At 43.8% G+C, this 16677-nt stretch overlaps 1 protein-coding gene across 1 annotated transcript in view; it reads left to right on the top strand.

Moving 5' to 3' along the window:
* Positions 1-16677, top strand: part of Cpvl (carboxypeptidase vitellogenic like) — a 109402-nt gene that overhangs the window by 18602 nt on the left and 74123 nt on the right. Inside the window, exons 4-7 of the mRNA XM_008841527.2 lie at positions 5134-5248; positions 6163-6221; positions 8680-8759; positions 14834-14900. Of these exons, the coding sequence (XP_008839749.2) occupies positions 5134-5248; positions 6163-6221; positions 8680-8759; positions 14834-14900 (321 nt within the window). The remainder of the gene's footprint in view (positions 1-5133; positions 5249-6162; positions 6222-8679; positions 8760-14833; positions 14901-16677) is intronic.

The raw sequence follows: 16677 nt of genomic DNA, 5'->3' as shown, positions 1-16677 counted from the left end.
TCCCCTCCCCTCCCCTCCCTTCCCCCTTCCCCTCCCTTTCTCCCTTTACTTTCCCTCTTCTCTTTTACTTTTCATTCTTTCCTTCTTTCCTTCCTTTCTTGTTTTTGACAGGATCTCACTGCGTAGCCCAGGCTGGTCTTCAGCACTCAATCCTCCTGCCTCCACCTCCCTAGTCTTGAGATCACAGGTGCACACTTAGCTGCCTGGTTGTTCCTTCTTCAGCAGTGCAGCGCCCAGGTTTGTGGGCCCATCCTTTGTGTGTTCGCTGCCTTCTTTTGCTCTCTTGCTTAATGATTCAGGGTTCTCTTGTTCCTTAGAATGTCCTTGTTCCCTCTCTGTGTTCATCAGTTTCTGTTCTAGGACTCAGAACCATAACTCACTCATAGAGATTTTATTTTCTTCTTAATCAAATAGATAGCAGGTTGCCAGTGGGGGAATACTAATACTCACGTATCAGGTTCAGTCAAAAACAGTTGAAAACCTCCTCAAAACAACCTCCTCCAAAGCTCTTCAATCTTCTGTTCCTCTGCCCATCTGTCTATTTATGTGGCTACCGATTACTATCTTCCCACACACCAGAATACAATCAAGACTGACACTTTAAAAGATACACCAGCACGGCTCTCGCTGCTAAGAATGTACCTATCGCTCACTTAGGCATTAACAACCTTACAAGACTGAAATTACCATTGTCTGTATTCCCAAACAGAGGGCGTTGAGACACAGAGAAGTTAATTGTGCAAGGACACACACTGTAAAACAGTACAGTGAATTCCAGTTCTGGCAGTCTAGTTCTAGCATATATAACATCCATAAGATAAATATGCGCATGGCCGTGTGTACAGGGTATAGGGAAAAATCTGTAGAGTAAACAAACTTCTCCATTATCAACTTTAGGAAATAAGACTGGTGAGGACAGAAGGGTTGTGAAAGTTCATTGAAAAAGAAATGTTAGTTGAGAGTATGTTCTCTAGGGCCAGTGAGATGACTCAGTATGTAAGGGCCCTAGCTGCCAAGCACGAGGACCTGAATTTGATCCCTGGTCCCCTCACTGTGGAAGGAGAGAACTGACTTCCACATGTTGTCCTCTGAACTCCACTAGTGTGCTATGCAAATAATAAATAAATGTAATAAAAATTTAAAAATAAAGAATAAGTGCTCTATTTGAAATATGAAAGAGGAAGAATTTTAAAGCTTTTAAAACAAATTATACTGTCTAGTTTCATTATTCTTGAACCCTAGCTTTAGTGAGATTAATATTTTCAAAGTTCTGAATTCATTTTCACCATAAACTTATCAAAGCAAGTGTTTCTTACTTCGTTGGCTACTAAGGTGTTGCATTAGTTACATTTTGTGGCTCTGATAAAACACCATGACCAAGGCAACTTATAGAGGGAAGTTTATTGGGTTCATGGTTCCAGAGGGATAAAACTCCATCAAGGCTGGGGTGGCGTGGAAAGGTGCCAGAGTAGAAAGCGGAGCTCTTATATCTTCTAGCAGACACAGGAAGCCTGAGAGAAACTGGAAATGAGCAAGGCTATGAACTCTTAAAGGCCACTCCCAACAATGTGCTTCCTCCAGCAAGACCAAAGCTCCTAGACCTCTGCAAACAGTTCTACCAACTGGAGTCAAGTATTCAAATACTTGAAGCCTATGGGGGACATTGTCATTAAACCACCACAGTTGCGCAGTGTGGTTTGTTTAGAATGTCTCCACTTACCTCTGTTTCCCAAGTGAAGAAGGGCTTCATCCTCACAAATGAGAGTTCAATACATCACTTTCAGATCATCTATAAGAACCTCACATCATTAGTGTGGTCATAATAAATATCGTCTGTCACGACAACATGATGCCATGCTACATCACAGAAGGGTGCCACATGCCGCATCAAGGGTGAACACTTTAGCACTCCAGCAACTGATTTAGGCATCTCACTGCAGATAAGATGGTGGCATTAATTCACAGGCTGGTTGGCTCCTTGAAGTGGAAAGATACATGGAGTGGGGTTTTCTTTAAAAACAAGCAGCTTCAAGGGCTGTTAAGCTCATTCAACTCCTTTAGGAAGTGCACCTGAAGCAGGTCAGCTGAGGTTGGCAGTGTGCTAGCTCTTATTACTCCAGCATTCCGAGAATGCAGGGGCCCATGCTTCAGAGCTGCATAAGAACCCTGTTTGGCACCACAGTGTTTGGCTTTACTTGGTACTGTGGCCTCTCAGGGCCAGGCTCTTTTTCTGAGAGTCCAGAGTTAAGTTTCATCCTGCCAGGTCACAGGAAGGCAGGAGAGGAGAGGGGATGAGAAGAGGCTAGTCGTCTGGGTCAGCCAAGAAGGCAGGCTTCCTGTCATTTTGCCATTCCCCTCCCTGATTGCACCTAGGAAACATCTGGAAGTTTCTAGGAGCAGCTGAGGGTGCTACCCCACTCCAGCCTAGGGGAATTTCAATTGCTGGGGCATGAGCCAAGGCAGAAGTATTTTAAAAGAGATTTCCACATTATTTTAATGTAGGATCAATCTTGAGGACCACTGACATGTTGTTATACTTGGTGGCCTTGGGTTCACATTGATGTTAGGGGCACCACAGGGGCTAGATATGCTCTGCAATCAGTGCACCCCAGCACCTCACTTTCCTAGGAGGCTGGAAAGAGCAGGAATGACCTCCTTCCTGCCCTGTGGTTTTCTACCTTTTGCAATGTGGAATTGACTCCTACCTTTGAATGAATACAAACACAAGGTCGATCTGGTAAGTGGCAGAGGCTCTAGGAGGAGGTAAACAGATATCTAAGCAAGAAACACAGTGGCTTCAGGCAGGGTTTGCAGCATCATTTCACATAGATTTTTTTTTTTTCTCATCAGAGCACTCAGTGATGCGTCTATGGCCATTAGACAGGCGAGGAAGCTGAGGCTGGAAGAAGCAGAGGACAGGGACACCGTGGCTGCTATGGGGCCACTTAGAGCTGCAGCCTGCCCAGCTCCCAGCTCTAGGGCTTACTCTGCTTCCTCACTGCAACCCAGAAACATTGTCTTAATTTTAATGTTTCCTGCTTTGACATAAAGGACAAGACCTCCATCCACTTGACTTGTTCCTGGCATGTCAGCATTGGAGACAGGAAGATGAAGTAGTAAAAAATGAACCGGAAATGGGGGCCGAAGGAGCAAGGAAAAGCCACCAAGCAGAGCACCCTCCTATTCTTCCATTAACAGATGCTTTGCACACAGATTACCTCTAAATTTCTATTACAGTAGTGGCTGACATTGACAGAACACATAGCTACTTGTCAGTATTTTGGGGAAACGATTCATTCAATCCTCCCATCAACCATTTGTTGTAGATAACTGCATCAATCCCCATTTTACAGGTGTGGAAACTGAGGTCCATATTATTTAGACCATCTTGTCCAAGGTCACCCAGCTGGGAACAGCAAAGCCTAGGCTTGCATCTGGAGAGGGGGTGCACATCTCACGATAACTGTGCTGATTGTGCCTCCAGCCCTGCTGACTGAAGGCCCACCCTCACTCCGGGCCAGGACAGTTTCTACCTGCTTTCTTTATAATAGCTATTTACAATTACTGTGCCTGAGTGCACTTTAGACATTGGTCCAAGGGATTTAGTTATATCACTTAATCTCTTGACACTTGGAGTGGATTAAGAGGTGGCCCTCATGATGGCAAGGCTATTCTGCAGACCATAGCTGTCCTCAGGAGAACTCAGCATGCCTTCCAGGAACCTGAGGGAACCTGTGCCAGATGTTGGGTGGGTAGGAAAGTCAAGTCCCCATATACCAGTCTCAGCAGGTCTTCCCCCAGGCGCTTGATTATGGCTCTCAGTCATGTCTCATAAGTTAGTCTAGACTCTCACTACAGCCTCCTCATATTGTCCTGGACGTCAACGACATTGACACCAAGCCAAGCAGGAAGGGACAGGAGTTATTTGGTTCCCTTGCTATGCCTGGAGGACAGAACATTGCAGATGGCCAAGAGGTCAAAGAGGTTACTGTTAGTCCTGCTCTGAACTGGGTGGACCAGGAGCACTTCCCCCAGGCTGTAGAAAACTCAAAGGGGCCTTCTTCTCCCTGTCCTGCGTGTTTCCATTCATAGCCTTCCCTGGCTATGTCCTTCAGTCCACAGCTTTGCACCCACACCCCCCATCCCTGCTTCACTCCTTCAGTCTTCAGTGAGCATCTTTAACGCTCTTTGCTCACTGGATTTGGTTTTTCGTTTGTTATTTTCTTGTTCCCCATGAACTTGTAAACTCCAAAAAAAATAGGGAGTCTCTCCCTGTCTGTTCTCCAAGGTGCTTGGCTCACTTCTTAGGTGGTCAGTAAATACATGCTGACCAAAGGGGCAAAACCTCCTCAAACCTAGGGGTGATGGTATTGGTGATCCCACCAGTATCTGATTTTCCGAGTTCTGCTAGTGACCCTCTCTAATTCTCATCTTTCACATCTCCTAAACAATGTGTGTCTCCTTTAGGGTTTGTTGTTATCCCCAGCCTCTCTACATCTGTTTCCTCTATAGTGAATGAAGTTGCTCTGTGAATACATTAGTGAGATCACAAAGGCCATTTGGACTCTCAGTCAAGGGGGGGGGACTGCCACTGAGGGAAATGGAAATGGCTTCTTTATCATGTTCCTTTTGGGAATATGCAGCTTAAGTTGAAAAATCCTCAAAAGTTTAAGCAGATAAAGATGCAGTCACGACCCAGGCAGTGCGCTGATGTCCAGGACCTGCACAGGTACACCTCCTGTCAGCAAGGAGTTTTCTGTGTGCTGCCAAGCACAAAACAAGACAACAGAATTGGGGACAGATACCAATTCCAAACAATGAAAGGCGCCTGACCTTTACTTAGAGTGCAGTGGGGTTCTTGGAGGCCGGACGTTTTCTGGGATAACCTGCACAGGTACACCTCCTGTCAGCAAGGAGTTTTCTGTGTGCTGCCAAGTCCAAAACAAGACAACAGAATTGGGGACAGACACCAATGGCGCCTGACCTTTACTTAGAGTGGAGTGGGGTTCTTGGAGGCCGGACGTTTTCTGGGATGGGATGAAGATTTTGGAAGACAAAGGCTTTAGTGTTTACTTGGTGGTACGCTGCAATCTTGGTGATTTTTCTGCTCACTAGATTTTCTGTTCTCTCCAGATACAGCGAGAGAATGCCCCAGTAGTCCTCTGGCTTCAGGGTGGGCCTGGAGGTTCATCCATGTTTGGACTCTTTGTGGAACATGGGCCTTATGTTATCGAAAAAAACATGACTGGTAAGTATGACTTGGACTGCTCCCTTTATGCCCCCTTCTTTTTGACCTGTACCTGCTCCAAACTAATTTAAACATGGAGCCACTAGGAGTAGCTTACTACTTCCAGATTATAAAAACACAACTTTGTGGCAACGTCTGTCCAGAAGGAGGAGCCACGTGGTCAGTGTCCTGCCTGGCCTACTTTCTCCCTTCAAATGTGGGTGAAAGGGTCTAAGCTATTTTCTGGAAGCCCACTGATGACTCAAGCATTCTTGGCTTACAAAAACAGTTGATATTTATTACTATTTGGGTAAGCCCGCTTGTACGGGCCTAATGGGAGAATTATATCCCTCATTACCTACAGGAACGGAACACTTTATGATTCCATCACTGACACCATCTGAAGCCTTGAAAGCAAGATGCTGTGAGTGGGGTGGAGGGAGAAAGGGACAGGAGAAAGGGCAGCACCTGGCTGCATCCCAGGCCTGTCTCCATCTCACTGTGTCATTTGGGGGAGATTGTTTACTTTCCCTGGGTCAACATTCAGAGTATGAACCCATTTGTGACCCAGTGTAAAAGTTTATGTGTCAGTTCTGTTGACGCTGTTGTTTTCCTCAGCTTTGGGCGGTGGAAGACAATTCAAGGGGCCTGGGTGAAGGAGTGAGTTATAGCATAGGTCAGACTGGTGCTATCATGTAGGTTCTTCATGCTTCATCTTAGCTATAGATTCCACCTGGTTGGGCACATGTACAAGAGCAGAGAGGTGAATAGAGTGAAGGTGACCTGGTCTCCTGCTGAGAGTCTGATGCAGTGGCAGAGGCCAGGCCCAGTGATGGTGAGGGGGCAGGTGAGTATGCTGGGCTCCTGACCAAGGACGCTGTACCTGGACAGATTTGTTAGCAACTCGTTCTCAGATCCTTTCTCTGTTTGAATAGTTCGCACCAGAGAATTCCCTTGGACTGCTACCCTTTCCATGCTTTACATCGACAACCCGGTGAGTACCACACTACACTGTGCCGACCTCGCCAGTCTTTTATTTTTGTAATATTTTATTTATATTTTTATTGTATATGTATTGCCTGCATAGATTTAAGGGCACCCATGTTGTGCAATATCCCTGGAGGCCAGAAGAGAGTATTGGATCCCCTGGAACTGGAGTTACAGACAGTTGTCAGCCACCATGTGCATGCTAGGAATTGAACCTGGGTACTCTGTAAGAGCAACCAGTGCTCTTAACTGCTTAGCTATCTCTCCAGCCCTTTATTTTATTTTTTAAACTAAGGGCAACAACAGGCCACATATATAATGATGGTTCCGTAAGATTACAATGGAGCTGAAATATTCCTACTAATAGTATTTTTCCTATATTTTTTCAATGCTTACATGTATTCAGATACACAGATACTTCCCACTATTACAACTGCTTGTTGTATTCAGTACAGTAGCATGCTGTACAGGTTTATAGCCTAGGTGCAAGGGGCCACATGTCTGCAGTGTGTAACAGGCTATGCCATCTGGGTTTGTGTAAGTACACTCTCTGATGGTCTCATAATATCAAAGTTGCCTAAGTGTCCATTTCTCATACTTCTCCCCATCATGAAGCAATGCATCACTGTGCATCTTCAAAAATAGAGCTGTAGAATCAAATGTAATTTATAAAAAAATAAGAGATGGCTTAGTGGCTAAGAACACTGTTCTTGCAGAAGACCCAGGTTCAAATCTCAGCACCCACATGGCAGCTAACAACTTTCCCTAACTCCAGTCCCAGGGGACCTGAAAGCCTCTTCTAACCTCTGTGGGCATTGCACGACACGGGTGCACTTACCTACATGCAGGCAATACACACATACACATAAAATAAAAATAATACAATATTTTTAAAATGTCTACTTTATTTATTTAAATTTTTCCATATGAGTGTATAGCCTGCACATATGTAAGGGCACCTGTGTCCTGTGAAATGCCCTTGGAGGTCAGAAGAGGGTGTCGGATCCCCTGGAACTGGAGTTGTTAGATGGTTGTTAGTTGTTCTGTGGGTGCTAGGAATTGAACCTGGGTCCTAAGCAAGAGATATCAGTGCTCTTAACCATCTCTCCAGCCCCTCAAATGTAATTTATAAAGAGAGCAGACAGACATGATGGAACTTATCTGTGATTTTGGCACTAAGTGGCCAGGGCCTGAACGTCTTCAGTCTAAGTTTAGCCTGAGGATCACAGTGAGTTCTATGCCAACACAGGCTACAGTGTGAGATTCTATATAAAAAACAAAAACAATACAAAAATTTAGTCTATAAAATGAAAATCTTTCTTAATTTAGTTTTCCTTGTTCCCTCCTCTCCTTTCTTTATTTTCAGTCCTATAAAATATGATGCCCATTGAACTGTACTGCCAGGGTGAGGGATGGGTGACTTTTCAGTGATGGTATGGGTTGGCTGACTCGCAGGTTATTGTTTAATAATGGATTCCTCACCTTTCCTGTGGAGTTCTAGATATAAAGAGACAAATTTGGTGTCTTTCCCTTCCAAGGGGAACAGAATGCCTCATCTGAGGACACAAAAGGTTATCAGGCTCTCTGAAATTGGTTCAATAAGGCACAAAATGGGAGCATGGCTGAGGGTTAGCCTCTGCAGACGTGGGGTATCTTCGCCTGTTACCACAGTCTAACATCTCTCACAGCGCAGACAGTTCAGAGAGAAAAGAAGCAAATAGGAAGGAGAAAGGTCAACAAGCTGGTCCTTCCGCCTTATTTATCATGCAAACCCCTCCTTGTCTTAACTACATGTCTAAGTAGAAGGGAATGACATGTGTCTACTTGGGTATTCAGGCAAAAAAATTTACATGTGGTGGGAAGTGCATTCTTTGTACAAAATATTGACACAGTATCACTATAGCCCCTCCTTTTGATTTATAACTCAAGCATCTCTGAAGTTCTAGGAATAAAGCACTATTAGTTTAAATTAGTCTTAATTATTGATAAAACTCCCTATCTACTGAAGATGGAGTGGTATGACAGCCACGTTCCTCACAAGTAAAAAGGAGGAGGAAAAAACTGCCTGCAGCTATCTTTTGACAACAATCTACAGAGCTCCTTGGCAGGACAGAGTCAAACTTTTAGAGATGGAGTTCTGGGTTCTTCGATTCTCTGCCAAGACCAGGAAAAGTGACTCCCATGCTAACACTGGGCAGAGTCTCATGAGGAACAGCAGGGTCCCATGAGGTACAGCAGGATACCTGAGTGTAGCATGGGGTTTTACCTGGGTTTCGTGTCAGATGGGGGACCAGGAGTCCTCCTTGAAGGTTGGCTAATGATATATGGGGTGATGGTGGAGATCTGAAGGCAGAAAGGTGACTTTTGGCATCTAAGAGAGGTACCTCACAGTGCAGGGTCTATCTGACAGCCTCCCAGGCACATGTGCTTCTTGATGCTTATCCTGCTCATTTCTTCCCCCTTAGGTGGGCACCGGCTTCAGTTTCACAGAGAGTCCCCAGGGGTATGCAATCAGTGAGGATGATGTAGCACAAGATTTGTACAGGTAAAGTCCTTCTACTCTTCAGAATAGACACGCTTCTATCTCTGTAGGAAAATCCTCCTGGTGGTAGCGTTAGTACTGATTACTGCCCAGCTTCTAGAGAATATTTTTACATGGAGCACATCAGTGAGGACACACATACACAGAGGCCAGCAGACACACAGTTTCTTTTCCTTTTTCCCCTGTCAGTGATTATTGTTGACATGGTTAACAAAGAAAGTAACGAGCAAATATCATGAAGATGTATGTGTAATTTTGCAGCAACGTCTTTTAAGACAGACTAGAGGTACAACAGAAATTTCTTAACCAAAGATCACTCCTCAAGCCTTCCAACCAAATGTCTTAGAAGTCTCTGCTTCTCTTCTAAAATTGCATTTAACTTTGCACTTGCCAGAGACAACAGCCTTTCAGATGCTTGTTTCTCTTCTCTCCTGTGAGCCCTCCCTCCTGTGTTTCTCTCAAAAGGCTTTTTTTGTTTTGTTTTTGACTCTAGCTTTTTCAAGTCTTCTCCTACCTGAGAACACATTAGCCAATCTTGTTCTTTCTCCTTCCTCTTCTAAAATGTTTCTTTCACTAAAAAAAAAAACAAACAAACAAAAAAAAAAAACCCTGGAAAATGCAAAGTTGTGAGCTTGGTTAAACTGTATACTCACAGTTTTCCTTTCTTTTTCTTGCATTTATCTATTTTTAGCACACTTTTTAAAAGTACATTGACCTTTCTTAGTTGGTCAAATTTTTCCAGCCTATAAATTGTTGTTGGAGACCAAGTCCCAAATTCTTCCAGGGTTCTTGGACATCATTTGATGCATGAGAATGTACTAGAAGAATCCTGATGGTCAGAGCTCTTCTCATTCTGCTAATTACCCAGTGAGCAAATCCAACTTGGCTCCAAAGAGAAAGTGAATCTCTCAGGAGTCAGTTTTCTGATTTGGGATAAAAGCTTTCCATTACCCTTCTTTCTCCTTAAAGCGGTGAGATAGATGACTGAGGATAGAGGAAAGACCGGTCTTTTTTTCCCCCAAAGACATCCCCTCTCTTGTCCCATTGGCTGACCCAGAAAAGAATGTGGCTGTTATTGTCCACTCTTCTTTCTCACATCTCATGATTTTAACACTTGCATTCAATTGCCAGGAGGGATCCACTGGTATTTAAACCTCTAAGCTCAGGTAAAGCAGCTCGGCTCCACAGACCATGCCTCCTCTCAGCTCCAGCACTTTTTCCCTCCTTAGGCAGGATGGCAGTGGCTGTCCTCAGAAGTTTACTCAATCACTGTGCTCCCCGCTTAGCACTGTGTGCTCTCATTCTTCCCACAGGAAACCTACCCTACTACAACCCTCTGCTGACTTCAGTCCAAACAAGCGCAGTTGTTTAACTAGCAAATGCCCTGAGGGCAGAGGTTGTGTAGTAAATAAATGTGTCCACCCCTCGAAGCCAGAACATTGCAAAGTCCCCTCCTCCCTTCCCCCAGAGATGCTTCCAACTCCCAGTTGACCTTCCATGTGGCTATTTACTGCTGACATATGGTACATCTCCTCTTGCATGACATGTAAAGAGAACCTATTTCAAAGCATCCATTGTTTATAGCTGTTTCAGTTCTTTTTGCTTCAGGCCCTTAAAACTGGAAAATAGCTAATCTAGAGTAGTGCAGAAAACCGACTTCAGCTGTTTCCTTTATGGTTTACACTATTTGTTTCCTTTTGTGACTGGATTCTTCTCTTCAGCTCCCCAGATGGGTGTTTGCATTAAGAAGGTCACTTTGGAAAGTGCAAATGGGCTTAAAAAGCCATCCTTCCAAGAGCAGACGTTCTCTGTGCTCCCTTTGATAGCAACCCCCGACCCCCTCAGAAACTCTCATTCCTGTTTCCTATGAATAGTGCCTGGCTAGAAGGAACTGCCTTCTTAGGAGGCATTTACCATTCACATTTATGCTATTTTTTTTGTATGTGTTCAGAAATAAGTGTTTTCACTAACAGGATTGAGATGTCAGCTCTCAGTTTTGTTTCCCCCATTGACTGTGCTATTGAGTCACAGTGCCTCTTCAGTTTAAAACACTGTGACCAAAAAAATATGGTAAATTTCCTCACTTGGATATGGATATCCTGATTGCTGTTACTGTCCTTGAGTTTCTAAGTAGAGGCCATTCCTGGAGCTGAATTCACAGCAGTCAGCAGCTCCAGCCTCACCCTCCTGGAGCTGGGACACAGCAGCACACAGTACACAGCCCCTACTCTCCTGTAACTTGTGGTCTGGGAGTGCTCCTGAAGTTACTTTCTTGCAGTGAATGGACATGCTGTTGTCTTTCTGTCCCTATGTGGCTGGTGTTGGGAAATGTTTTGATTGGTCATACATCTGTCAAGTGCATTTCGTACACGTGGGGACACTGGGGGACTTGTACAAGTGGAAAGGACCAGAGCAGAGCCACCCCAGATGTGGAATGAATGACCAGAGGCCCCTCACTGTATATGCTAATGTACACATACACACACGCGCACCCAGATTCTTGTTGCTGTGTATGTTCCAGACATTGTTAGTGACTGTTAGTGCCTGTCTAACTTTTGTTGATAGGTATGCTGGCATTTTGCTATGGCAAAATACCTGAGAAAAATCAACCTGAGGATGAAAGTTTGTTTGGGCTCATGGTTTGAGAGGTGGCAGTCCTGGTCCCTTAGCATGTTGTTTCAAGACCTGTAGTAAGACAGAGCATCATAGCAGGGGCACATGGCGAAGCAAAGTTGCTCATATCACTGCAGGCAGAAAACAGAAAATGAGAGACAGGAAGGAGCCAGCAACAAAATATCCTCTTTCAAAGAGACATCTCTGGTGACCTGTGTGATGGCTAATCCTCGGTGTCAACTTGACTGGATCTGGGATTAACTGAAATGAGAGAGACCTTCTTAACTGGATCATCTGAAGCTGGGAGACACACCCTAAATGTGGGTGTTACCTTCTGATAGCAGCCCATATAAAAGGTCACAGCAGAAGAGAACGCCTGGCTCCTTGCTGCTTGCCTTCTCTCTTGCTGGTGAGTTCGTCTTGCTGAAGACTAGCTGATCTTTTGGAATTTGTCAGACCTTCAGCGCCAGATTGGGACTACTGAGACATCCAGGCTTGTGGACTGAGTGACTATGACTTCTCAGCCTCTCCAGTGTGGTGCAGCCATTGTTGGACTACTTGGACTCTATCCTGTGAGCTAAGCTGATAAATCTCTATACATATATATTCATTCTACCGGTTCAGTTTCTTTGGAGAACCTGACTAATACAACCTGCTTCCTCCTGAAGTTTCTACCTCCCAATAGCCCATTAAGCTGCGAGTCCATAAATGGACAAATTCAAATTCTTTCCTGAGCCCATCTCTGACTTTGCTGCCCTGAGGGGCCAGCCTTCAACACTGCATTCTGGTGATTGTTTCAGATCTTAACCACAACAGCTCCTGCCCAGATTATTTGAAACTTGTTTCTTCTGAATGTCACTTGTGCTTTTTAAGCATTAACTCCACCAGAACTGCCCAGATCCTTTCACCTTCCCCACCCCATACCCATCAGCTGAACTTTTCAAAAAGTTATCTGAACAATAGCACTCTCCTAGTTATTCTTTTAAGCTCTGTTTCTCATTGTCCTTGAATGCATCATTTTGCCAGCCTTTCACTAAAATTCTATTTATTAAGAGAAGCCCTTGGCACAATGCAGGTAAAGTTATCAGGTAGAGTCATTGGAAGATACTTGATTTCTATGGAGTGTAACATTTACATGTAAAAAATACATGGAATACATATATACTTGAGACACTTGTGTATCATATATTAGTAATTCCACTGAACTTTGAAATTGCACAGGCATCATTCCAGATTCCGTTTTAAGCAGAATCCCACCATGTCACAGCAATAGTCCTTGACTAACCTAGTTAAATGAACAAGTCATTTTGTGACTCCGGATTACTGAATTTACCCTTGGAATTATTTACTACTATGTAAGAAACAACAAATATTTGCAAAAACAACAAGAACAAAGAAACCATCCACTGAACCCTTAACTGTAAGCTAGAAACCCAACAGCTTCTTCAAGCTCTTGCTTTGGAAACCAATAGAGAACTCTGGAGTTTTCTGGCCGTGGGGGATTTGATTAGATTCAATTTAGATTGCTAGATAGATACAACACAGAATGTCTAGTTAAATTTGAAAGCCAAATAAACAAAGAATTTTTTTAAAGTGTAAGTATGCTCCAAAGGAGAGTGTTTAGGAAGATAGCCAACATAGACCTCTGGCTTGCACATGCATGCACACACATGTGCATGCATACACCACACACATATGTAAACACATATTTCCAGAAAATATTTGGACATACTATACTAAAACATATTTATTATTTATTTGAATTTCCATTTTAATTGAGCACCTTGGATTTCCATTGCTAAATCTGTCAACCTTAGCAACCCTTCAATAAGTAGCATAAGGAAGTAGGCTGTAAGTGAAAGCGTGAGGCCTGAGCTGTGTTGTATTAAATTAGCTGGTGTCATTGCAACAAGTAGGAAGAAAGAAGGGAAGTAGGTTTTGGCTTGAAGGTTGGAGAGCGGAGGATGGGGAACGAACCCTTATTTTCACCTGTGTTCTAAAGCCGGCTCACTACCAGCACGAACAGGGAAACTTAAAATGCAGCTTCCAAAATTTAGCTCCTAAAAGCCACTATAAATAACAAATGGAGAATGGACCTAAACTCCACAGCAGTGTTTTCTGGAGAACTTCTATGGAGCCCTTGAAAATTAAGTATAGCAGGGAATGTGGTGGTGGTAATTGTCGTGCGCCCACCGACGACCACCCCGCCAGCGGTATCGGTCGAGGAAGGACGACGACACGATCAGGATTCTTCTGCAGTAAGGCTTTATTGCATCTCGACAGGCAGTGCAGCAAGCTCTTAGGAGAACCAGAAGACCGACCCCAACCCGGGGCAGTCAGTCACTTATATAGGAAATTGTCCTCGCCTAGTACGTGGCAGGATTCTATTGGATCACCTGATATAGGTCTCTTGGACCTAGGCGTTGGGGATTTCCAGCGCATGCTCTGTCTAGGTTGTTTACCAAAATGGTAGCGGGATATCGGCGCCATCTTGGCCTTGGCCTTTGTCTTGGGCCGCTCCCCATAGGTAATGACCTAGTTTTGTCTCTTGGTAACCCTCGAACCTTCTCCCTCTCCTGGGTTTCCAAGGTAGCCTTTCATCTTCCCTGGAGGGTTCTTAGTTTTCCGTCCCTCAGCAGGAAGCTGGGACAAAAACCCTGCCTGGGCTCAGCTCTTGCAGTCCAGCTCAAAGCAGTCACAAAGCCCCTGAATTTCAAATTCTTGTCTCCTTTTGGGGACTACTTTGGTAAAGACAGTAAAAGTTATCTACTCTTGTTTTTGTTTTGTTCTTACAGTAGATAAATCCTCATGCCTATATAAATCTATTTCAGCATAGCTCACTGAAGTAGTTGCTGTAGTTCTTAATAAATATTTTTTCCTTTCTTTCTTCCCTCCCTCCCTCCCCTCCTCCCCACCTCCTTCCCTCCCTCTCTCCCTCCCTCTCAGCCTCCTCCCTTACCTTCCTTTCCTCTTTCTCTCCCTCATTCCCTCCCTTCTTTTCTTTCTTTCTCAACTTCGGTATTCTTGCTTATTAAAACACTGGCATTCTGGGAATTCTGTCAGAAACAGTCAGAGTCTCTCACAGTGGGGGTTGATAAGCAGCTAAGGTTCCCATATCTCTCCACAGCGTCATAAGGTTCACATGAGAATTTCTTTTAGGTGAACTAACATCATGGGCACAAAGTCCCCTGAGCAGCTAGATGATCTGAGGTAGCGATCAGAGATTTGGAACCAAGCCCAGTGTTGATGCCTGCTGCTGGCCATATTTCTTAGTATTGCAGAGTAAATTCACCCATTTTTAACTGTCCACACAGAGGTAGTGGTACGCATTTGGGTCCGAAAAAGATGAGCTCACAGCAAAATGCTATCTAATTTCCATTCAGACACCTATAGCCAAATAGTGAGGCATGAAAGCAGTTCTTTGATTCACTTCTCTGATTCGTTTTGTTGTTCTTTGTTCACAGTGCAATAGTTCAGTTTTTCCAGTTGTTTCCTGAGTATGCAAAGAATGACTTCTATGCCACTGGGGAGGTGAGTTGATGTTTTCTTTTCTTGTGTACCTCAGGCAGCACCAGGACTGAAATATGCTATGATAGTTATGGCATATATATATATATATACATTCATGTTACTATAAACTCAGTTCCTCTTCACAATTTCCCAGTTGTTTCCAGAATATCCTCAATAACATTGCTTGTGATCTAGGGATCAGTAAAAGTTCACACCTTGGAAAGGGTACAGTGAGCTACCCTGTTCTGTCTTCTGACTAGGCCAGATGCCTACAAAGAATCCCATAGTCTGAACTTACCTGTTTCCTCCATGCTCGGATTCAGTGAGGATGCCATATGGATGGATGGTGGTGTGTCCTTTCTGGGAAGACTACCAGGAGCCATTTCATGGTAGTTTTCTGTTAAGGTGATGTTGGACTCAATCACTTGGTCAAGGTGGTGTTTACCAGACTTCACCATTTAAACACACCTGTGTCAGCTTATACAATTAATAAATAATTCAAGATTATGTGAGCATCTCTTGCCCCAAATTTCACTTAGTTTAGAGCCATTGGTTTTAGATCCATTGATGAGCTGTGTCTGAATCGCTTCTTACCTGGGGTTATAGAATGGCATTTTCTTGATCTGCTTTTGAGTAGATGTCATCCAACATTCTTCTATAGAGTCTTTCCACCCTCCATCTCCTCTGTGTATTCACTTATATCACTGTGGACCCAAGCATTGTTATTTCTATTGATCTATCAAAATTGATCACTATCACTTTGATACTCATATTATTCTAATTCTGGTCAGCAGATCATGTTGGCTGGCTCCTGTGTTCTTTTGATAAGCCTGATAGATTTTTAACATTTCCTTTTTATCAAAAATATGTGCTCCTGAAGCACCCCGTAATTCCCCTCTCTCAGCTCTGGAATTAGCAGTTTTTTCTAAGGACTCTGGCTCCTAATGGGGAGAAGTGTTGAAAAGCCAAGTCCAAAGCACAACGGTGCCCATTGCTACCTAGACAGCATTTCTTTTAGACCTTGTGACTCTACACTGATTCCTGGAACTTTGATCCCCACCCCAGTCTTTTCTGATTCTTCTCCATTGTATGTCTATTGTACCCGTTCTCTTAAATCAAGGAGTGTAGTAGCCAGTGCTGTGGTTTTACTCCTGTGCACAATCCCACATTAAACTCCAAATTAATTCAGAATTACTGCTTCATTAATATGGTCAACAAAAATCTCTCCAAGTTTTCTTCATCAGGACATTGTTTCTCTCTCTCTCTCTTCTTCCCTCCCTCTCTCCTGATCTGTTCTTGTTGTGTTTCATTCTGTCAAGTTCTTTACATTGGTGCCCCATCCCTCTGCTCCATCCTAGTAGAAGTGTACCTTACCAGCTCAACTTCTCTTTCTCAACAATTTTATCCATGTTCCTGAATCTCCAGTGATTCCTTTGGGTCCAATGCCCCTCTTAGAGCCAATAATTTGGTTAGAGGAATGGAGTAAATATTTGACCTAGGTCTACCCCAGTGCTCTGAGAGAGAAAGGATCATGATGGGGTATTTATGCTCTGATAAGGCTTGACTCTGGAATGAGGGATCACAGGAAGATCCAGGTGATGATGTTAGAGGACAGGCTGGAAGGATGCTGGGCAAGCGGTCCACAGATGTGCACACAAAGGGGCTGAAAGAGCAAACCAGTCTCCATTCAACACCTAATTATAGGGCAAAATCAAACTATTTCTATGGCTCTTTTGCTTTATTTATTTATTATTTATTTATTTATTTATTTATTTTTTGTCTTTTTGAGACAGGGTCT

The sequence above is a fragment of the Nannospalax galili genome, unplaced genomic scaffold (genome assembly GCF_000622305.1).
Source record: "Nannospalax galili isolate Female #2095 unplaced genomic scaffold, S.galili_v1.0 scaffold158, whole genome shotgun sequence".
NCBI lineage: Eukaryota > Metazoa > Chordata > Mammalia > Rodentia > Spalacidae > Nannospalax > Nannospalax galili.
Note: the sequence above shows the minus strand (reverse complement) of the source record. Positions and strands in the feature narration are given on the sequence as shown.